General features: G+C 39.1%; 1 protein-coding gene across 1 annotated transcript in view; it reads left to right on the forward strand.

Annotated features, from left to right (window-relative positions):
* Nucleotides 1–3,467: 3,467 nt before the first annotated feature.
* Nucleotides 3,468–23,853, forward strand: part of MYOM2 (myomesin 2) — a 69,261-nt gene continuing 48,875 nt past the window's right edge. The window contains exons 1-9 of the mRNA XM_066545871.1: nt 3,468–3,574; nt 4,591–4,710; nt 6,337–6,475; nt 6,652–6,809; nt 7,661–7,753; nt 17,474–17,562; nt 17,643–17,693; nt 17,973–18,137; nt 23,149–23,310. Of these exons, the coding sequence (XP_066401968.1) occupies nt 3,468–3,574; nt 4,591–4,710; nt 6,337–6,475; nt 6,652–6,809; nt 7,661–7,753; nt 17,474–17,562; nt 17,643–17,693; nt 17,973–18,137; nt 23,149–23,310 (1,084 nt within the window). The remainder of the gene's footprint in view (nt 3,575–4,590; nt 4,711–6,336; nt 6,476–6,651; nt 6,810–7,660; nt 7,754–17,473; nt 17,563–17,642; nt 17,694–17,972; nt 18,138–23,148; nt 23,311–23,853) is intronic.

The following is a 23,853-nucleotide window of genomic DNA, read 5'->3' on the forward strand; positions in this document are numbered from 1 at the left end:
CAGGAATGCCTCCAAAATTCTTGTGGTAGAACTTGGTAAATAAGACTTGAGATTTGCTTTTTAATTTGTTGTAATCATTCAGATAATTAATTTGCCTTTCTCTGGACTTAGGCTTTTTTTGTCGTTGCTGTTGTTATTGGACCACTTCCCTCATCTCACTTTTGAGTCAGTTCTACCAATTCACTTGCCAATATAACTAGGTCTCCAGACACTGTCATTAATAAAATTTTGGTTCATCTAAATCAATAAATTCACTGGGGTTAAGCTGTCATCAGCATATCATGTTCTCTAACTGTCTTAGTGGTAGGTTGTCTAAATATTAGAATATATTTCAAAAATCTCATATAAATGTGTATCAGTGGAAAACTGGTAAAACAGTCAACATATTGTTCCTAGGAATACAGTATAAACTTCTTTTATCAGGAGGTCAATACCCTATATGCTGTTTTGACAGTGGGACTTTGATTTTGCTCTTCTGATACTTGTCTTTGCAACACTATTAAGTATTAAATACATACTCTGAAAATGTTGTTGCAATTAACTGATGATTATTATTACATTTGGAATTGTTGCCAGGCAGCTCCCCTCTGTGTTAGCAGAAGGCAAAGTGAGTCTGGCTGCTAGAAAGCTCTGTTAATTACTTGCATGAAGGATGTGAGTGGATGGCTACCCTTGTTTCTATACTAAAGGTGTTTGGGTAAATTGAAAAATATATGAACCAAAATTCGAGGAGTCCTGGGTGCTGACAAATAGAAGAAAATAGGCTAATTAAAATGTAAATTTTACATTTAGTGAAAAAGGCTGGACTGTAAATGACAATGGTGTTTTCTCCTCTCTCAAAAATTAAAATAACTTAGACTGATCTATCTGGATAAATGGGCATTACTCTGCAGTCCTTATAAAGTGGATCTCAGTGTGAATTATATACATAGCAACATTTACATTGCATGTTGATCAATTCACAGAATTATTTAACTTGGCCACATGTGAACATGAGTAACTCTTAACAGTGGAGTGAGCTTAATCTGTGTTTGACTTTTGCACTTTCATTTAGGCAAAAAGGCTAATTAAAAATAGAGAAAAGGGAAAATTATGCCATTCATTGTCCAGTTAACATAAGAACTAATGTAGAAATCCAGTGTCATATACACAATAGTCACACAGTTAGACAGCAGGAAGAAAACCAGAGTTCAATGTCTGCAGATGTACAATCACATGATTTAGAGATACCAAAACTAGGAGAAGCCAAGGCTGCTCGTGGGTCTGTGCAACTCTGCTCATGTAACCAAAACATTTTGTCATGTGATGGGTTAATAGGTCCATGAGGGGTCCATGTCAGCTCAGCATTGTATGAGGTCATCTTACTGAGCCAGCATCTCTGTGAGGTACTGAACTAACTTGGGTCATGCTAACTTTCATATTTCTCGATAAATGTGGCAATATATTTCTTTAATGCCTCATAGTAATGTTGTAAACCTGTTTAATTTTTGTTTTGCAGTATCTTGTGCTTTGCCTAAAGCTGTCATTGCTGAACCTGTGACTGGTCATTCTCATATCTTGAAAAAGAACTGAAAAGGTAACTGTAAGTTATGCAGAAGCTGCAGCTATGAGGTGATAAATTGTAAAAATCTCTTTAGATCTCTGAACATTTTAAAATAAGATGTGACTTCTATTAAGTATACCTACTGTTTTCTCCTTAATTTTTCTTTGAAAAGTAAAAGTAGCTGATATGAGAATATATTAATTTGGGAGCACCTAGCTCTGCCTTTGACTATCTGCATGCAGTAATCAGACACAGTTACAGTTTTTTACTCTTCTTAACCAATGACTAGCATTTCTTTTTTTTGATAAATACTATATACTGGAAATATGGTACATATTAACTGTCATTTTAACTTGTTAAATGAGTTTATCTAAATGAGTTTATAAGATTTCTTTTCAAATCCGTTTGAGCTTTCATTTGATGTACATCATGACACTGCTTATTCATGTGACTTTTTGTTACAAATTTGGACTTTCGATGTGGGTCTGAGGCACGTTCTTCTTGCATGGTCTACATCCAGGTAGGACCAGGCTGTGGGGAGCTGGAGACTGGTTCTGCTGTGTCATTTCTGGGGCAGAAACTGATGGCCCTGGGGACTGACATAGGGTCCTGGGCTGTGGGCAGGGTAGGAGGAACTCTGGAGGAGGCTGGGCTGGGACAGTCAGGTCCATTGCTCTCCTCAGGACCCTGGCACACTCCTAACGTGTTCCCTGGTGAGGTGGTGCTGCTTCCATTGCCATGGGTGCCCTGAGGTGGATCCCAGACTGTGCCTCAGCCTGTGCCCTGGGTGCTGGCATGGAGCTGGCAGCCTGCACCAAACAGGGAGCATAACAGCAGGGATGCTCCTCTCAGCTTTTAGTAGGGTATTGGATGTTACTGCAGTAATTTACTTGAGTAAATCTTCATCTGCTTTATTGACTTATGCTAGGAGCTTGCTTCTGTTGTCACTGAAGTGTAAGTGCCTTGTGGTGGAGGTTTTGGCTGTTCAGTTGGGATCCCTCACCACTGTTGGGACAAATGGCCCAGGAGTAGAGAACCCCATATCCCACTGAGACTGCAGTTACACAAACTGGCACCTACTCACAACATGGCTCATGATATTCCCCACTTTTGCAAGAAGTTGTCATCATATTTCTAATGAGCACAAAGGGATGTAGGCACCTCCATGTTCTTTCAATAATGTGGTTGGTAGTCTGCTTAAATCTAACTCAGTGGGAAACGTGGTTTTGTCCCCTACACTGTTTCCAGGGGCACCTAGAATGTTTCGTAGAACCTTCTATCCAAATATTGATCAAAAACTATGCCATGCTTTGGAGAAAGTCCACAAGAAGGAAGCCAAAATGATTTATAGTCCAGAAAAAATAACGCATGAAGGAAGATTGCATAAGCCAGCTTTGTTGAGTTTAAACAAGAGAGCAGGAAAGAAAAGTAAAGAAAATCTTCAACAAGCTGCTACAAAAGTGAGAGAATATTGTCTATTTTTTGTCATGGTGAATTGAACAAAACACAGTGAGCATAAATTGCCAAAGTGGAAAAAGTGAAAGGTTTGAAGAAGAGAGTGCTGAACTGTCTAACAACAGCCAAAAAACTGTCAAATTTCCATCCCTGGAAATTTCTCTGGAGGCGTTAAATGACATCTGCAAAGAAGGAGAAAAATGATCTGGTGAAATATCTTTTATGCTATCATCTGTGATTCCATAGCTCACACTGCACGACTGATAAGTTACAGTCTGAGGCATGTGACTGATGGCTCTATTTGTCACAAATTGGTGCAATTTTATACATTTGGACGTATTCACACACATGTCTACATATCAAAAAATACCACACCAAAGAGTCTGAAATATATGACTAAATGTGTGCATGGTTAAATGTATGGCTAACTTTACTCTCTGCAGGAATTACTGGCTGTCACAGAGGAAGCATGTCTTCAGTAGCAGTGCCATTTTACCAGAGGAGGCACAAGCACTTTGATCAGTCCTATCGCAACATTCAGACAAGATATGTACTTGAGGAATATGCAGCAAGAAAGTAAGTGCTGTGTATTTGAGCATAAGCAGGTCTCTGTTTTGGGTAGTCAGTCCTTAAAATCAAGATACTTACCTTTCCCCTCCACCCAAAAAAGTGTGATTTATACAGAATGATAGTTTCCCTCTTCCTTCCATTGGCATGCTCCTTGTCTGTAGTCTCCCACCAGCCTAGCTAAACTTCCTAGCAGCATTGCAAGATACCTACACAGGCCTTTTAGCTTAGGATCTGTCCTGTTTGGTACCTCTAAATTTAAAATTATTCTTTGTAGGCTAAAATTGAAACTCTGACTTAAGAAAAATTGCTGTGAAATTTATTGTAAGTCATAGAAACAACTTTTTACCCATTCTTCTGTATGACATGATGATATTCCTTCTCCTGAAGTTGGCTATAACTAATTATAGGTTTTGTGATTCAATTTCCTTTTTAAACTTAAATGAAAGCTTAATGCTTCTCATTTGAAATCTCAGAGTTTTAACCAGAAAAAACCACATTCTTTGTATCTCAAAGCCTGAAACTTTGTATTGCGGTTGCTTCAGAATTGCCATTCTCCCTACTTAGTAACTAACATGCCTACCTAATTGTCTAGCTGGTCCAGTTTCCCTTATGAAAGAGGAAAGTTGCAGAAAGATCTGTGAAATATAGAAAAGCAGGAACACTTTGAAACAGACAATGCTATGGGGAATCTTTATGATTTGTGTATTAGACAGTCTGGTACCCTTGGGGTTCACTGAAATGCTATCATCACACCTGAATGATTGAAGACTGAAATAAATATAAATTTAATAGAATGAAATAAAAATGCCTAATGACCCCAGTGACAGATGATGGGCATTAAGCCCTGGAAGGACAAGTGACAATCACCACTTAGTGCAGTCAGTGCGAATGCAAAGATTTCTCGCTGAACAATGCTCAGTCATGGTGTTCAGCTCATTGAGCTCAAAGTAATTTCTTTGACATTTGTGAGTTCATGTTTTACCTGAATTGCTGGGTTATAACAATGTCTTTTATATTTGAAGGGCTGCTTCCAGGCAGGCTGCTTACTATGAATCGACTGGCTTGGGCAAAACCACATGCAGACTCTGTGCCAGGAGGGCACGCACCTTGGCACATGAAGCGATGCAGGAATCCAGGAAAAGGTAAAGCTCTCTTGGTCCACTCTGACCTGTGTAGTGGCTCTGGTCCCAACTCTTTTGCCAGGGCTCTTTTCAGAGTTGACAAGACTGGAGGCTTCTCTGTCACTGTTCTTCACTAATCTATTTTGGCTGGAACACTAAATGACTGAGTGTCACTTTCAGTCTCATATTTCAAACCAGAGTTGTTCTCCTGGTCCCCACTCTGACCCTTGAAAACAGCTTTAAACCAAAAATAAATTAGAATCCACTGGGTACCCAGAACTCATTTTGAACAGAGCTACTCTACTATTCCTAAATTTCTAATTTGGATCAATTTAAATGTTTTAAATTATTTCCTGAATATCAAAAGGGTTTACTGTCATGTCTCAGTTACTGCTTGATAAGATATCCCAGAGTAACCATGTTGATGGCAATAATTCCCCTTAGTGAATTTCACTGTTTCTGCTCTGCTTTGCTCTACAGTTACTGCATGAAAGACATGGAGGATTTATATTACAAGAAGGAATTCTGCTTTGTTTGTAGAAAATATGTGGCGCAAATCATACACATCTGTATGGTTCTGGTACTTGGATTGGTTTGAAATATGTAACCTCAGAACAGAAATCTCTAGGAAAATCAAATGATTTTGTATACTTTAATTTAGGGTTTTAAAACTGTTTTAAAATTCAGCAATATAAAAAATGGCAAGACATGGCTGGTATTTAAAGTGCATTGAAATGGTAGGTACAAATAAATTTAAGTATCAGAAAAATATCTTGATTCACTGAATTTTGTGGAAGTTTTCTTATTTGGGTTATGCTCTCAGAGTCTTGCCATATGTTGACTATATTGACAGACATGTTAGAAATATTTGATATTCACTACCTTCTTTTGTCCTGGGAAAGAAAAGACAATCAGCATGTTTACTGAATCAGCATGAATGAAGGAAACTTAGCTAGCTCCTCCTAAAAACATTTATGACTTGGGGTATTTTTAGGAATTCTGGAAAATCTGTGGAATTAGGTTTTCAGGGAACAACTCACAATTTTTCCCAAACTTTATATTTTTCCTGGTAGTTTCTATAATATTTCCTGCTCATCCTTGTCAAGGGACAGCTTTTTTTGCATGCAACTGTTCATCAAATCCTTGTGAATTCCTTGGTCTGTATCTTTCAGGTGAGGTCAGATGATACAGCCCGTGGAGCTACAAGAGCTCCCAGGTTCTAAAGCTTGTAAAGCTAAGGGTACTATGTAACCTAGGCACAACTTTTAAAAGGTTGTGAACAGGCACAGAACTTGCCTTCACTTCTCTGCCTCCTTGTGCCCATGGGAAGGAAAATCAGGGGCCAGAAGGAGGCTAGGCAGGTTCTTGATCTTGATTACCAGAGAACAGTGGGGAACCATGTCAATGTGACCATAGCAGAATTCAAGACTTAGAGATATGGCCCCACAAATACAGAGGGGAAGAATATGAAGAAAGTTCACATGATTTTGCATCCTCAGGATATGCACATAGATGTGAAGAATGATTCCAAACCTAAATTTTACATCCTGCTGATATGGTTTCATAGCCCTTGGTGCCCTGATGAGTATGAGTGACAAACTTAAACCGTCACAGTGGTTACCTGATGTTTTTTTTCTTGTCCCACAGGACTCATGAGGAAAAGTCTCATGTAAGTGATGAGAAAAGAATCCGTTTTGCCAGTGAGTTGTCGGCTTTGGAAAAAGAGATTCACACTGCCAGGCACCGAGCTCGAGAACATCTGGATAGACTTGCTGTGCAAAGAATGGTACCTGCTGAATCTTTTTGCTCCTATGCAAAAATAATTACAAGATGTACTGAAATTTGAGCCTGTGCTTCAAATATGAGTAATGATTAAACATCTTTTTGTGAATTTAAGGTTGGATCTCCTACCCTGTTTGAGTCTGGTGCCAGATGCTTCTTTTCTTTTCCCATGTTGAATAGGTAGAAGAAAATATGGCTCTGGAAAGACATATCATTGAAGAAAGAATAAGTCGAGCCCCTGAAATTCTAGTGCGCCTGAGGTCTCACACCATCTGGGAGAAGATGTCCGTAAGCCTCTGCTTTACTGTGCAAGGATTTCCAACGCCTGTTGTACAATGGTAAGAGACTGGCCTTTCCTAGCCCTCTAAAAATGTTGTTAAGCTTTTTTCATTTGAAAGTTATGCCATAACTGATAAGTGTCATGTATAATGGCTTTGTTAAATCCTCTTTATAATCCTCCTAGATGTGCTGGATCGTAGCAGTTGATACTGCAGTGGGAGGAGTGGGAGGAAAACTTGCTGAGTGGCCCCGTGCAATGTGAGAAACAAACTCAAGCATTTCAGAAGGCAGACAGTGGAAGGCATTCCAGTCTTTCTGGCCATTGATTTTCCTGAACACAAAGTAGCAAGTGGCAAAATACACCGAACTCACAGGCTACTTTCTAAGCCTGGGAAAATGTGCATAGCACCACTGTTGTCATGGGCCGTATCTGTGGTCATTGAGGAGGACATAAAGGTTCTTTCAGCTGCCCTCCTCCCTGGACAGGTGCTGTCCTATGAATATGAAAGCCTTAGGATGGACTGTAAAGACCTAACATGAGGCATAATGCTGTTGCTGCTCCCCTTTTTTATTGTGCTGAACTGTTTTACTGTGGTGGAAGATAAAGTTTGCTTCCCATCTTGTGTCAGGGTTAGTGGATTTGAAAGTTCAAGCCCCATGCCATCTTCTCTTTACTTCTTTTTCTCATCTTCTAGATTGAGTGCACATCTTCTCTTTCCACTTTCTTGCTACTGTGATGGCCCTGCTTTACCTTCATGGCCCAATATTTATCTATCCACACATACTGGAAAATACTCTGTGCAAGCAGAGAGAGTTCAGATAATAGTAAATTATATGTTGATCCAAAGATCTACCAGATTAAGGAATAGTTGCTGATATTAATGAGTTTTATTTTTTTCTTGATTGTCAGGTACAAAAATGAGGAACTGATTTCTCCTGCAAGTGATCCAACAAAGTACAGAATTGAAAGCAAATATGGAGTACATGTATTACATATACACAGGTAAATCTTTCTGGAGAATAAACCAGCTTTTTTATACTCTATAGAAAGTATTTTATATCAAATAAAATTTAAAATTCACACAAGGGCTGTAAGAGAATTGTTAAATTCAACACACTTTTCTGTTGGCACTCACTTTTAGGCTGGAGAAGGTTCACTGAGTACCCGAATATTAGATTATGAAAATGAAATGATAAAGTAGATATTTTTATTCATTAACTTCAGCAATCTATGCGATATGAAAAGAAGAGGCAGGTAGCTGAAAAAATGGTAGTTCCTTTTTTATTAGAATTATATATTCTCAGCATTTGAAGTGGAAAATTATATTTTCTTGTCATGATGCTCTTTTAGGTAAACAAAATTATAGCCGGGCAGGACATGGATACACGGCTGTATTTGTTTAACTGTATGCTAGGTCCTGCTTAATTTTTCACCTTCTTTTTTTTCTTCTTCCGCAAAGTAGGGAAGTGTAAATAACTTTTTTGGAAGGTTCTAATGAAATTAATTTTATTTTTGCAAAATGCTAACTTTGTGATATAGAATATGCTTGAATATAACAGCTTCCCATAAACTAATCCCATGTTTTCTGAAACAATTAAAATGTTCCATGTGACTTGGGGTATGCTTTTTAAAAAAATTTAAAACCCAAATAAAAATGAAGAAATTACTACAATATTTAAATAGAAAATTAGTATCTAGAGCAGAGACAGAAACCTCTTCTTTAATTTCTCCAGAGCATGAGCATCAGCTGCGCTGGAATATTTGTGGCTAACACTTGGCTGGCCAAACATTTAATCTTCTACCCTGTCTCCATCTGTCAGTAGTGGAAGCAGCCCTGAGCACAGCATTGTGGCATTAGTACAGAAAATAAGTGTATAATTTCTTTTGTCTTTGGGAAAAACTACTTGCCTTTGTCCTCCTGCAGCCAAGTCCAGCCCAACTCTCAACCTTTTCACAGCTCAGGATGGGAGAAACACATCCCTATAGAGAATCTGGCAGCAAGAATCACCAGATTGTTGCTTCCTAAGATGCTTCAATGGCACTCAGTCTTCTACCCCCAGGCCATGCTTGCTAACTGCTCTCTGTACCCATGGAATCTGTTCATACCACTGCTTCTTCCTACCAAGATTACTTCTGAAAATAATAACAGGAGGTTAAAATATGAAACCAGCTTGTCCTTTTTCACTCCTCTCCCTTTTAGCAGGGAAATGGAAAAGTCTCCCCTTTGTCTGGATATGTGTGAGTACCAGTCAGGAGATGAAACTTTGGTCACTTCCTGATGGCGAGTGGCTGTGACTGTTTATTTCCCTTGGTAAGCACTCCTGAGGAGCTGCTTGGTGACTCCAGATGCCAGTTATGTAGTAGTAGGTCCCCTTGTGACATTTTGGGAGTAAATAGCTTTTAGAAGAAATGAGAATCAGTGCTGATGCTGCTTTCTGAACACCTGTAATCATGAGGCTGAAGGATAATAATGGCTTCCATCCCCTTGGTGATTTTTATTTTTTCTCTGCTGGTTATTGGTCATGTAGGCACAACCAGCTTTGGGAGTGTTCAGACCCAGCTGTATTTCAGGCAAGTTCAGACATACCACAGAGTCATTTATGGGCACCCACTCAGGTTTCCCCACCCCGTGTCTGCTAGTCCCAGACCTGTATCTACTTATGCAGACTCCCTCACATTCAGCCAAGCTGCCATCTTCAGAAACTTTTGCTCCATTTCTCTTTCATTCTGTCTGGCAGTGTGATCTTTTTGCCACCTAAATATTCCTAGCTGCTCTCACAGAGATTTCCCTTCTACATTTAATACTGGGGGATGGTTATGATTTATAGACCTTATTAAATTAAAATTTCTAATTAATTTTTTTCTTTGTTACTAATCCATTTTATTTCAAAACTTGATCATCAGCTGTGTTTTCTGCCCTAAAAACACAGAAGATGGACATGCAGGAAATGGAAGAATGTTTTGCTAGTCCATAATTAGGTGTATCTTGTATTGAAAGAAATAGATGTATAGAGAATGCTTAAAATATATAAGTTATTAATGCTTTTATACCAACATATCAATTAATTCTGTATCTTCCATTAATATCTTTGTGCACTTACATTTTGTATTTTATGAATAATTTGTTTCTCTGGGAGGTGGAGCCATCAGGAGTTTCTTCCTATCCACTTCTGTGCTCTTCTCAGCTGTTCATACTAAAGTGCTGAGCTGAATGTAATCTTATCCACAGCCGCTCAGAAGGGCCTTGGAATTTCTTGGCTACTTTTCTAGCACTTCAGCGAAGCCCAGGGAGTGAACTTTTTCCTTCTGATGCAAGTGTGTTATTTATTCTTGTGAGTATTCCCTGAGCCCAGTGGAAACATTCTTGAGGCACCAAAACCTTACTGTCACCTTGTTGTCTTAAAGTAGTAACTGGACACAATTTCATCCCCCACTGTTTGCTGTTCTCCAGAACCCATAAGCCTATACAGTAACCAGATAATTTTAGTTTCTCTGTCTCATATTTTTTCATGATGCTATGTTCTCAATTTACCACATTTTTTACATGCATTCAGGGCTAACATGATCATATAGCATTTCTTTCTTGTTCTTTTTAAACTTCTTCAAATTGGAGTTTGAGCTCAAAATCTCCCTTGAGCAGTGAAGAAAAGGAGTTTAGAGTTTAATTCTGTTCTTTGCAGATCTCATAATGATTGCAGAAGTGATATGCACTGGGGTAGTGGTTCATCCCATCTTTCAACTCACATCTGATAGGTTATTAGGAGGAGACTGTGAGGAATCCTTGGAGGGAAAGCTCCTGGTAGTTCAAATAAATCATACGTGTCTGAGAACGTGTGGGTTTGTTTAAAATGTATTTTTTATCTCGCATAATTTAACTATGGATAGGTACATAGTAAAAGAAAAGATTTTGAAAAGATTTCTGTATCAGTGGTAGTCAAGATGAGGGTGGCCATTGCTTTATGAAATAGCTAAAAAATATTTTCTTAGTGAATATCTTGTAATTAACAGTTGTTACATTTTAAACTTCTTGCTTGCTAATACTTGTTTAGCAACAGAGTTGGGCTTTTGTGTTTGTTTACCATGAAGACTTATTAAATGGACCACCTGGTTGTATTTAGCTGTGATTGACTGTGTTATACTCCCATCTACATTGGCTGCTGTGTAGAGGAGACTGCAGGATGCTCCTCCCTGGGGGCATTCCTGACTCCCACCCCTCAGTGAGCAGGAGGATGAGCTGAGCTGGGCAGGGAACATTCGACATTTCAAGGCCCTGCCAGTGTGGTGTGGCCACACTGGTTCATATATAAAACTGATTCATATATACACAGGTTCTGTGTATATAGGGCTCAAGGTCTGACAGCATTTTGTCTTTCCTTAGGTCCCTCTCCCTTTCCTAGATGAAGTCCCAGCCCAAGCAGTGGCAGAGGAGCAGGTTTGCAGCAGCAGCAGCAGCAGCGTGAGGCAGAGCCGGCAGAGTGCAGTGTAACTCCTGCCTGCAGAGTGCAGTGTAACTCTGCCGGCACAGGCAGGGCCTGCAGCGTGCAGCATAATGCAGTGTAACTCCTGCCTGCAGCGTGCAGCATAATGCAGTGTAACTCCTGCCTGCAGAGTGCAGTGTAATGCAGGGTAACTCCTGCCTGCAGAGTGCACTGTAACCCTGCCGGCACAGACAGGGCCTGCAGAGTGCAGTGTAATGCAGTGTAACTCCTGCCTGCAGAGTGCACTGTAACCCTGCTGGCACCGGCAGGGCCTGCAGAGTGCAGTGTAATGCAGTGTAACTCCTGCCTGCAGAGTGCACTGTAACCCTGCCGGCACAGGCAGAGCCTGCAGAGTGCAGTGTAATCCAGTGTAATGCAGTGTAACTCCTGCCTGCAGAGTGCACTGTAACCCTGCCGGCACAGGCAGAGCCAGCCTCCGCTCCGGCGCCCCCGCCCTCAGCACCACCCGCGCCGCCTCAAAAAAGGAAAGCTTAAAAATTGAATTAACCTTCTCTTCTAGCTATTCTCATTTAACAAATGACCCTGTGCGGTCAGTAGAGTGCTATTTTAGTTTGATTAGGCACGAAAGGCTTGAGGTGATTTAATCTGGAGAGCTGGAGAGCGAGGCGCGCCCGTTCTCCGCCGGAGGGGGAAGCAGGGCAGAGCAGAGGTGCTGAGACAAAGGCAATCCTCCGGCGGAGCCCGCAGAGCCTTTGGGTGTGCCTGGTGGGTGGGTGACAGGCTGCAGCTCCCTGGGTTTTGCAGGAATGCAGTATCAGTGGCTGTACAGGCAGCAAAATGGTGTACTGCTCTCCTTTCCTTGCTGAAAGGTAAACAACAGCCCCCAAATCCGGTGATTTGTCAGTCACCGTCCCCTATAAGCTGCTGTAGCTGGGAGCTTCAGGAAATGGGGAAATGAGGTCCCTCTTCCTAAACATGAAATCCAACCAAACAAAAAGAATCAGTCAGATTCATTCTGACTGGAGAATCAGGGCAGGCGATGGCAATTCTGCAGAGTATTTCCACAATTTGATGTCACATAACACTGAAAATTTTGTCATTTGAATTCAAAGGAATAATTTTTAACTCTGTAATTTACTATCTACTGCTTCGTGTTCTTTACATGCACTGAATTGTGTTCTAATTCAGGCAAAGATTCTATTTCACTCTTAACTCCTGTGTTTAAATGTACACTAGGCAGTTGGATGAATATATGCATTTTAAATAGATATATCTGCCTGGGGAATATTCCCCATACAAGTATTAGCACTTCAGAACCTCATGTGGATTCAGAGCAATTTAATATTTGCAAAAAAGTATTAGTACCTTGGGAGAGATACAGTTCTGCAGTCACACTTTATGCTATCTAAATGTACTCTATGCATATTTTATCTGACCTCTGTAAAGGCTGAAAAACAGATTCTCCATCATAAAACAAGAATAACTGTTAGACCACACCTTGCCTCCTGGGTACTTCAAATGTAGTTTCTAGCTGGTCTTGACTCAGTGCACTTGACAGTGCAATTTAGGAAATCTAAGATTTTTTTAGCATGCAAGGAAATAGATAATTTCCAGGATAATCCTCCATCTGAGCATTATCTGGCACAAAAGAAAAGTCAGAACATTATGTAACTTACCGTCCTGTCCAACTTTCTTCATAGTGAATATGAAACAAAAGTGCTGTCTAGCTCCTAGCCACTAAAACCCTACATTTCCAATATAAGATTTAAAGGGGTCTCAGTGAGTACTAGGCTGTCTAAGATTATTTCTGTTCTGGACAGTCAGAGGAGTGATCATAGCAAAGACATATAAATTGCTTTCAAAGCAGTAAGCTACAGAAAATGGTAGAGTTGTTTTGACCTCTTAAATAGCAAGAAGTGCCTGGCCTGTGGAATTGTGTGTTCATAATAACTGTAAGAGCCTCATTTCTCTTCATAAAAAACAAAGGATGCTGTAAGAATGTGGTCAGCTATTTGGTCAGTTACTTCTAATGTTCTTCCTGAGAAAATTAATTATAATTCTGTCACTAACTTTTGTGAAATATTTGCTTTTAGATTTTGAACTTCATTTGGCTAAAGATATGACCCTTTTGTGACACTCCTGTCTGTTCTAGAGACATTTAAGAAAATATTCTGTTTTCTCTACCTTGGACACCATCACAAACAGAGCTCATCAAAAGATGTGTTTTGCTGTTTCTTAAGAGAGCAAAACTATGGGGAGGGGATTTAGATGAGCACAGATCTATATCCATTTCAAAAGTTAATCAGATATCTGCCATTCTACTTCTTCATTTTTGGGAGACAACTTTGAAGTTCTTACACCTTTACATTTCTGACACTTTTAGTGGATTAGCACAGTTTGGGACCCCAAGTTAGTCCACAATACATGTTTCTTTATTTTCTATATTACTTTTAGGCCACCTGTTTTTTAACAATAAATCTCTCTTTAGATCCTAAATCCTGTGTAATTCTTACAGGTATAGGTTCCTATTTAACAATTTTATCTGGTGTTCTACTGGAAAATGAAGTCAACACTGAGAGCAGATGATGACTGGTTTAAAGTGAGGTTTAATCAGAGTTAACCTCAGTCAAGCCATGCTGATTTTTTTTTGTCTTCGTTGTCAGCACTCTATAGGAGCAACAAAATGTTAGAGAGTAGTTAAGTTGGATTTAAGAGAAGTGAAGCAGCCTGAAGTAATGCTTTGTTTATGTGAGGAAATGGCCTAGTGCAGCAGTGCTGGTGAAATGTTCATCACTCATTTATGAGCTGGGTGCTGTGTGCTGTCTAAATCATGCCCAGGCCAGGGAGGGATCTGGCCTGGTCAGCATACACAGGATGGCTCTCTCAGCAGTGTCCTGCCAGGGGTAAGTGTGCACCATCCTTTGGGAGGGTCTGGCTCATCCAGGGTAAACCTGGGCTTGCAGGTGGTAGGAAGACATTGTGCACCTCTGTGGGTCCTAGGCAGGATGTGGTTGGGATGTGGCTTGGAGGGCAGGAAACCTTTGTAGGGTAGGTATCTGGGGATAAGGACTGCAGGGCATGCTGTGACATATTCCTGCCACCAGTGCCTAGGAAATGCACTCCTGGGCTCTGCCTGCACAGCAAATTAAAGACATGCTCTGCCACAGTGACCTCCTGGTGTGAGATAGACTAATTTTCTCACCCTTCGGGACAGGGCTGCCAGACATCCAGACTGCTTTCTGGAAAAGGTCCTTCACTATCTCCTGAGCTGTGTGTGGGAATCCTTTTGGTGAGCTGGAGCACACCAAGGCTTGGCAAGGGGTGTTTAAAGCATCAACATTAGGGCAATCAAGATCCAATTTCTGGGGATGAATGCTGTTTAATTTGCTAATATGTAATATATGTTATTAAATATACTACCTACTATATTTATTGTATGTTCTTTATATATAGATTCTTAAGTTAGGGATATAGCAGAGTGACAAAAATGCCTTAAAGCTACAGAACAGTCAATTCTGCAATGCCCCTTATAAGAAATCTTTGAGCTTCTTCATCTGTTGTTAACTTGCTATAGTAAGATACTGTACCAGACTGTGATAAATCTACTAACTATGCACATTTCAGTATAGAGGCATAACATGCCTTAGGAAATTGTCCTTTACTGCAGTTTTATATTGCTTTTTGGCATTTTATTACACAAGTGTTAAACAGTGTGAAACTGGGATAGTGAAAAAAATGTTCTGCTTTTAAAAATTCATTGCGAAGAAGTACTGTCAAGTCTGACATCTCTCAAACAAGTCCAGAATCAGTTAAGCTTTATATAGCTCTGGGAACAGGTATTGTAATTTCCTTAAAAACCTTCATGGAAACAAACTGTTAAATAGCATCCAGCTCAGAGAATGGTGATGAATGAGATTACATCCAGATAGTGCCAGTCACAAGTGGTGATCCCCAGTGCTCAGTGATGGAGCAAGAACTCTGATACTGTCATCAGTGATGTGGATGAGGGGAACAGGTGCAGCCACAGTCGGTCTGCAGATGTCACCAAGTTGGGTGGGTGTGCTTATCTGTTGGAGGGTGGGAAGGGTCTGCAGAGGGATCTGGACAGGCTGGATCAATGGGCCGAGGCCAGCTATGTGTGGTTCAACAAGGCAAAATGATGAATCCTGCCCTTGGATCAAAACAACTCCAGGCAGGGCTGCAAGTTGGGCACAGAGTGTCTGGAAAGCTGCCCAGTGGAAAAGGACCTGAAGGTGCTGGTTGACAACAGCTGAACATGAGTCAGAGTGTGCCCAGGTGGCCAAGAAGGCCAATGGCATCCTGGCCTGTATGAGCAATAGTGTGGCCAGCAGGAGCAGGGCAGGGATTGTCTCCCTGTAGTTGACACTGTTGAGGCCACATCTGGAGTCCTGTGTTCAGTTCTGGGCCCCTCACTGCAAGAAGAACATTGAAGTGCTGCAGTGTGTCCAGAGAAAGGCAATGGAGCTGGTGGAAAGAGTCTGGAGCACAAGTCATGTGAGCAGCAGCTGAGGGAAGTGGGGGTGTTGAGCCTGCAGAAAAAAAAGAGGCTCAGAGGGACCATATTGCTCCTACAACTGCCTCAAAGGAGGTTGTAGCCAGGTGGGGCCAGGCTCTTTTCCCAAGTGACAAGTGACAAGGCAAGAGAAAACAGCCTCAACTGCACCAGAGAGGTTTAGTTTAGATATTAAGAAAAATTTATTCACTGGAAGGGTTGTCAAGCATTGGACCAGGCTGCCCAGGGAAGTGGTTGAGTCACCATTCCTCGAAGTTTTCAAAAATCCTGCAGCTCTGGCCCATGAAGTCATAGTTTAATGGTTTAACATGGTGGTAGTGCTGGGTTGGCAGTTGGACTTGATGATCTTAGAGGTCTTTTCCAAACTTAACAATTCTATGATTTCAATTCTTTAAATTGTTTTTCAGTCTCACTGTACCTGTCCAGACTGTATTAGGGTTTCCTACCCAGCTGCAGGCTTTTTTTGGTTAAGACTGTAGTCTTAGGACTTACCCTTTTGTCTTTGATAATTAATTGCATGATAGACTTTGTAATTGATTTCTTGATTTTGTGAAATATGTGGCTGTAGGGTTGCCTCCAGGAGGACCTGTTAGACCTGTAAATTTAGAGATAAATTGCAATTTAACGGGACTTTCATCAAGTTGTGCTTTAGACATCACAGTACTGATAGTATCATTTTATGATATGACACTGTCCAGAACATACACAAGAAGTGAAAAATAGGTGTCTGATGTCTCTGTGACAGCTGCTATATACTCCAAAATTGGCATCCTGTTTTGCAATTTGCATAAAACCCCCTAACATATTCCTTCTCCCACATCTGGGATACATGACCTCTTAGAGGACAAGTGCAATCAGAATTTCATCTCTTGGCAGTTGCCAAGAAGACACAAATTTGTTCTTCTGAGAAGAAACTAAATGGATGCATTCACACTATTGTATCTTATAATTGAAAACTTTTGAGTGGCCTCCATTAAATTTATTACTAAATAAACTATTCATGATGGACTCCATTTTAAAGAAAAGAACTGGGGCATCAAGGTTTGTACCTATACTATAACTGGTCGTATATGTGCTCATGGAACTTCAAGGAAGGATGTATTAAGTGAGACAATCTATCAGTGTTTTGCACCAAGTAATTATTTTTTGCTTTATATTTGTTTATACTGTCCTTGCATAATGAATTTTTTTCTCACTAAAATATCAAACAAACCAAACATGTATGCACATAAACAATTTTGAACAGTGTTTCTGAGTTTTTATCATTTTCCTGGATTGAGATATAAGAGAGCAAAAAATACCAGTGTCTGCCAGATGGGAATAGCCACAGAAGGCACATTTTTAGCAAGAATGACATGTACTTTTATTCTATGTCTCTTTTCTAAAATATGACAGAAAGGCAAGATGGATTAAAGAAGGTTACATACAGAAAGGGAATAGTCAGACTGGCATTGTCCAGCTATCTCCTTTTGATCATTCTCTAAAGGTCATTTCCAGTTTGCTAAAGTTAATGCAGCCTGCACACTAAACTGAGATAAAACATCAGTTAAAAACAGTAGCAGCTTCCTGATTGTCTTTCATGGATGTCTTGCACTGTGTAGACAGCAAAGAGCTTTCTACACTTCCCCTACCAGTAAAGAGCTTTATACTCTTTCCTGATGGTTGACATAGTTTAGCTTGTAATATCAATCATTAGGAGAATTTTTCTTTGCATAAAGAGATATCTGTTTTTCTCCTTCCCCTTTTCAGAGCTGACTTTGATGATTCTGCAACATATTCAGCAGTTGCAACAAACGTCCATGGTCAGGCATCAACTAATTGTGCTGTGATTGTGCGAAGTAAGTCCTACTTCATATTTAAAACAGTAAATAAATATAATGCTCATGTCATTGAATATTTCTTCTATGTTTATTCATAGGGTTCAGAGAGGAGGAAGAGCCTCACCCAGCTGCGATAATGCCCTTCCACTGTAAGCCTTTTTTTTCTATTTGCTTAGATAATTTATGTCCTCTTGTCAGGGCAATGTTTCACAGATTAGAAAACTGGATAAAACTTGCTTCTTCTGACTTTGCTTTCTAAGCATTGAGTTACAGTAGGAGCTGTCCAGATGCTCTTGCTTTCCCAGTTGAATTTCTAGATCAGCATTCAATATAACAGAAAACTCCCATCTCCTGCTCAGATCAGACACTAATCTGTGCCAAGTACAATTTACTTGTACTCAAGAACCCTTTCATTTTCTCATGCATAGTGCCCCTGTCACACGATGTTTGCTTCACCCACATTGATGTCCAGTTTCTGGAGAAGTTTGGAGTCACTTTTGCAACTGAAGGTGAAACACTGACCTTGAAGTGTTCTATGTTGATCACTCCAGAGTTGAAAAGACTACGACCTCGTGCTGAGTGGTATAGAGATGGTAAGTTATTACATTGAATAGAATCTACCTGGAAAATGCTGGAGGAGACATTGAGGATACAGGTCAGATTTAGAGCGTTATATTCTCAGAATTAAATTTGGAATAGAGAAAAAGAAATATCTCTAGTTAGAATTTATAGTCCTGCACTCTCAATTAAGTGACTTGGTCAACATTTTTTTGAGCCCACATTGATAGCAGCAGGAGGTAACCTCATATTGTGATAGTACAATAGTTAGAACATTTACTTGGAAGAGATCCAAAGCCAGTTCTTAAATTTCACAATGACTCATAGTTGAATACTGTGACCACTCAGCTGAAGGGTACTCACAGGGCAGTAAAGTTTGAAGTACTGAATGAGGTATGGCTCTCCACTTTAATCTTGCTCCAGCATTTGTTGTGAATTTTATATTAAAATCACATCAATGGTTAGGCAATACTTATAGTAGCCAGGCCTGATACACATATGTTTGCTTTGCTGTTTATGTGCCATGTTAGTAGGTTTCTTCCTTGTCTCTTTTGTCTGTGAAAACTTATTTTATGACAGGTGAAACAGTCTTACCATGAAGCACTCAAAATAACATCACTAAACTTATCATATACTGGGGTGACTGGTACACAAATCCTGGTTGAGTACTGTTTGTTCACTGCAGCAAAGAAGGGTTTTGAAACATAAAACTAGCTACTTAGAGCTTAGGATAGCAGCCTGTTGTAGATATTTATCCCACCACTTTTCACCAACCACAACCTGTGTAGGCTTGTAAAGTAATTATTCTACTGAGGATTTAAGGAAAGCCTTTGTTATTTTTGAATGGTTAGACCTTTCCCCAAAGGGACCACATTTGAGAATGGTGGACTTCCAAGACTGGTGTTTGGACTGGTCCCAAAAATATTGGCAGAAACTTGCATAATGGACAAAAAAACTAAGAAATGACAGTAAGATTAATAAGGCAGTCAAGAACATTCAAGATTACAAAAATCAGAAAAAGAATGATTTTGTGACTGTTTTTTATGCCTTTTGTTTCATGTACATCATGGTTTTACATAGATTCACATCTGATTCTTCAGGGAACAAACTACTACTTAATTTTTTATTCCTATTTTTCTATCATTGTGGATACTTCCTTGTGATGAGCTATTAGATGTCACTAAAGTAAAAATATGAGATAATAAAAATGACTTTTTCTGTTTGAATAATCTAAAATCTAAGTCTGATACTTTAATTCAGTTTCTGTTCCCACTGAGAGATAAAGGAATTTTGCTATATGCTTCAGGATTTTTAATAACTAAAAAAAAAAATCTCTTACTTCACTCTCAGATGAACCATCATTTTTAAGGGTACCTTTGCTTTGTGTCTTACTGGGTGCAGTTTCACAAGGTGACAAATCTCTCAAATTCTAAATTTGAAACTGCAGCTAAGAAGAACTTCTAATTTTTAAGGAATGCACAGTATTGTTCCACTTTTCATTGGACATGAAATTTTCTTGCACTATGAACCAAAGCTCATGACCCTTTCTCTTTGTTCTTTCATAATGACGAGATAATTCTTTCTTGATATGTAACAATACTATGTTCTTTGTTTTTCCCCTTATTTAACATAATAAGTCCTTGTGAAAACCTGAGATGAAAACTTGTTCTGTTTTAAGCCAATAGATTTTTGGTAGGGAGTCAGATAGGTGTTCATCCCATTATTCTACTTCTGTGAAATAGGATGTTACAAACAAGCTTAGATTTTTCCTTCATTACAAGTATGTGGATCACAATATTTCCAAGAGGTATACAGGTGCATTAACTGGCAGAACTTTTTCCCAAACACAGCAGGAATTCATGCGTTACAAACCTTTGTTATGTGTTACAGTTCCCTTTGTTGAGTCCCTTGAGAGCTGGAGGCAATGCATAAATATAAGCAATGAGAAGTTAATAACTTGTCCAACCTCATGTGCTTAAGACATTCTGGTTCTTTAGAGAGGTAATATTTAATTCTACTCTTGCATTAAGACTGTGCTCTGTTGAATTATGAGTGGGTCTTGGGTCTTCGAAGAGACAGGAGCCATTGTTGGTTGTTGTGAAGTTGTTTATTGCATGAATACATCAGCCTCGAAGGCGCAGAGTTGAGAGTATCCAAGTCTGTGCTACAAGCATTCTGGCATAGAAGTCCCAATGTTCCAAGCAGAAGCAGCACAAGGAGCTTGGAACAGTCCCAATGTTCCCAGCAGAAGCAGTAGCAGCTAGCAGAAGTTACTACCACCTCCTTTTCATCCCAATACAGGGGGATTTTATTCATAAATCATCCAATCAACTAAAAACACGATTCTAAAGCATTCTTCCTACACCTATCTGAGCTTAATTCTAACGTGTGGAAGTAGTGTCAGTTCGTACACAAAATCTACACACGTAGTTCTAGCTGTTCATGCAAATCTGTTCTATCTAGAAATGCAAGCAATGTTCTGCTATGTTTTCATTATGTCTGGAGCTAAGTTAATTTTCTGAAAAGTAACACTACTGAACTTTAGCCCTGAACTAGGCTTCAGGGCTTTTTACTAGCTAACACAGTCCCTTAAGGCACTTAAGATATATTTCTACTTAAAACTGAAACTTACGCTCCTACTTCATGTCTGTGTGGTTTAATATATTCCAGTTTCTCTAAAGGTTCCAATTCAATCACTGCCTTCCTTTCTCTCTCTGAGGGACTCAGAGAGGCTTCTATTTCATGCATTCTAACGGTACTCTTCCTAAAAATTTTCAGTTTGTGTTAATCAAATAATAGCAACTAAAGCCCTGAGATGGATATGTATGATTTACTTATAATTATACACAGGAGAGGTATGTGTTTATCTAGTATAAATAATGTTCACACTAGTGAGCCTTACTGAGGGTATCTAGTAGACTCCTAGGGGCATATAAGTCAGCTCAGTGAAATCCTCTGAATTGATTTGGGATTTCACAAACATGAATATGATGTCTATTATTCATGGCCCACTTAGAACAATTTAGGATACTGAAAGAACCAGTCAAGATACTGAAAGAACAAAATCCAAATAATGCCTCAGGAATGTATAACTAATCTGGACATGACTTCAGCTGATAATAGGAATTTTCCATTATTGATCTCTAATGTAATATAAACACTATAAAGCTTTATGTACCAGCATTCTGCAGCTATTTATATTGTAATCTAGAATAAAATAATTGATTTCAGGAGGAAAAATCATGGAGTGAAGATCTAGCTAAAATTTCAGCAGAACAAAAAATACATGATGAAAATAAATTTCAGTATATAGCAGTTCCCCGCTCTTTGTATGAATTTTAATCAAAGTCATGTATAAGGAAAATTATCTTACATATTATAAACAGCATCTGAGGTTTGAGACATGCTGCTTCTGAGGATTAGTCTTCTGCAAGTAAATTCTGGGAAAAATAATAGAGCACAACACATGAACAGACTGTGAAGAGTGAGAACTTGTATTTGTGATATTGTTGTGGTGGCAGGCTTATGGATACTTGTTCTATTGGAACTTTTAAATATGTCCAAACTTTATTCTAATCGTCTTGCCTACAAAGTCATTCATCCAGACTGCATTAAAAAAAGCAGGCTTCTGTTAATTTCTGGTGAATCTTTGGCCTTGTGTGGGGAAGAGAAGTTTTTCTGCCCTTACCAAACACAACTGCCTCCTCAATTTCTGCTATCAGTACACTTAAAGAATGGAAATGGGTGATTCTGGCCTTAGTAGCATTACAGGCTTGCCTACAATTTCTATATACTCAAACAATGGTGACTACCAATCCACTGAAACTTTGAGTCTAAATAAGTGACCAGCTTTTCAGAGATGCTGGTTAATCAATATTTTTATGCTTAGGATTTTCTGCAGAGCTCATGCATTAGTTAAAGTTTCTAGGTGAAGATATTTTCTGATTTAATTTAAAGTACATCATGTCTCTCTACACAAGTCTGAGTACCATTGTGGCAGGCATGACAGAAAGGGGACACTCAGGTTTTCTAGGTAAGGATCTCATGGGAAGGAATGTGATTGAATTTAGTTTGTGTGCTTCTCATAAGCACTACATGCTTAGCTGATTATGCAATTTACTGCTGTAAGATTTAGTAGCTTGTGTCTTGCACATGCTTTGTTATTGGAATGTGTGTCATGTTTTGTACCTGCTTATGAAACTCAGCTGATAGGTGAGAACACTGATTCCTTTGCAGATGTTTGAGTGTCAGCTCCAAAATCTATTTAAGCTGTAGAATAATGAACATTCATAGATATTCAGATCTTTTAAAAACAGTTCTGCTGCATTGATTACAATAAATTTGTATGTGATTGGCCTTAGGGAGTTAAAAATCAAAAATAATCCAATCAGTTATTTAAAAGGATGACATGAGAAAGCCCCTTGGCTAGCATAAAGCATCCTGTTCACTTTTTGCTCTGGTTTCACTAGGTAATCAGATTAATGTGCATTAATCATGGGTCACCACCTCTCACTTTTGAGAGGTTTAAATTTAATTTAATTCAATGCTCAACAGGCATGCCTTGAACATCAAAGTTTGGTGTATATTTATTGCAGTTTTCAGATTAAATTGAAATCTGTTTTTTTAAATTTGGAAGAAAAATTGAGTAAACTGGCATTTGACCTGAACAGCAAGCAAAACTTATTAAAAATGAAACAAGGTCCTACCCTGCATTCATTATAGGGTATGACAGGTTTTCATGTTAGTATTTCTAAATGTGAGTAACATTTTTGTCTCTCAGTGTATTAAAAAGAATAGTGATAGGAATTTTGTGTTTGGCACTGCATAGTGTATTACTAGACCTCATGTTCTCTAAAAGTCACTGATAAAATAATTTTAGAGAAATGCAACTTACTCTCTGTAGAGTTTTCATGGCATCCAAAGCACTATAATTCTGAATAAAACTGGCATAAATATTAGTTTGTGTCCCTGGCTGGCAGAGAACTGCACTAGGATGAAGGTTGTTCTAGCAGCACAATAATGTATCTGATGGGTCTTCTCTTCCAGATGTGCTGCTAAAGGATTCCAAGTGGACACAGCTGTATTTTGGAGAAGGCCAGGCAGCTCTTTCCTTTACTCATCTGAACAAAGATGATGAAGGTTTATACACCCTGCGCATGGTTTCAAGAGGTGGAATCAGTGAATGCAGTGCATACCTGTTTGTAAGAGGTAAACTTTTAATCTGGTTCTTGAGGAGAAATTAAAAAACATTATGTGGTTTAGTTTTATGAAAAAATCCCATGTAATAACTGAAGTATGAAAGAAATTTAGCCCTGTGGAATTTCATAGTAATTTCATTTGTATTTAGTAGTCTGTACTAAAAATCAGTCACCTTACATGAATGGGGAGCTTCAAGAGGAGCATGCTCCTGAGGACATTTTGTTTCCTGGAGAACTAGAGAAACCATACTTGTGAAGAAACAACTTATTTCTTTATTTTTCACCTCCTTTCCTGGTAGGAAATAAACATCTTTGCATACAATCAGTTCTCACTGTAATGGTTTTGGCTTTAGAGATTGGACATTGGGAATGAGCCTTGTTGGGCATTCTTGTATCTTGTGCCTGGTCTTAGGGATACGTGCAGGAGAAAGCAAAAGAAATATTCCCACCACTATACCAGTCATAGTCATGTCATTAACCAGAGAAAAGAAACAAAGTAAGAAACTAGCTGACTGAAGAAATACAGTTTTCACAAAAGACATAGATAAAAGGA

Source organism: Molothrus aeneus, chromosome 3, assembly GCF_037042795.1.
Source record: "Molothrus aeneus isolate 106 chromosome 3, BPBGC_Maene_1.0, whole genome shotgun sequence".
NCBI lineage: Eukaryota > Metazoa > Chordata > Aves > Passeriformes > Icteridae > Molothrus > Molothrus aeneus.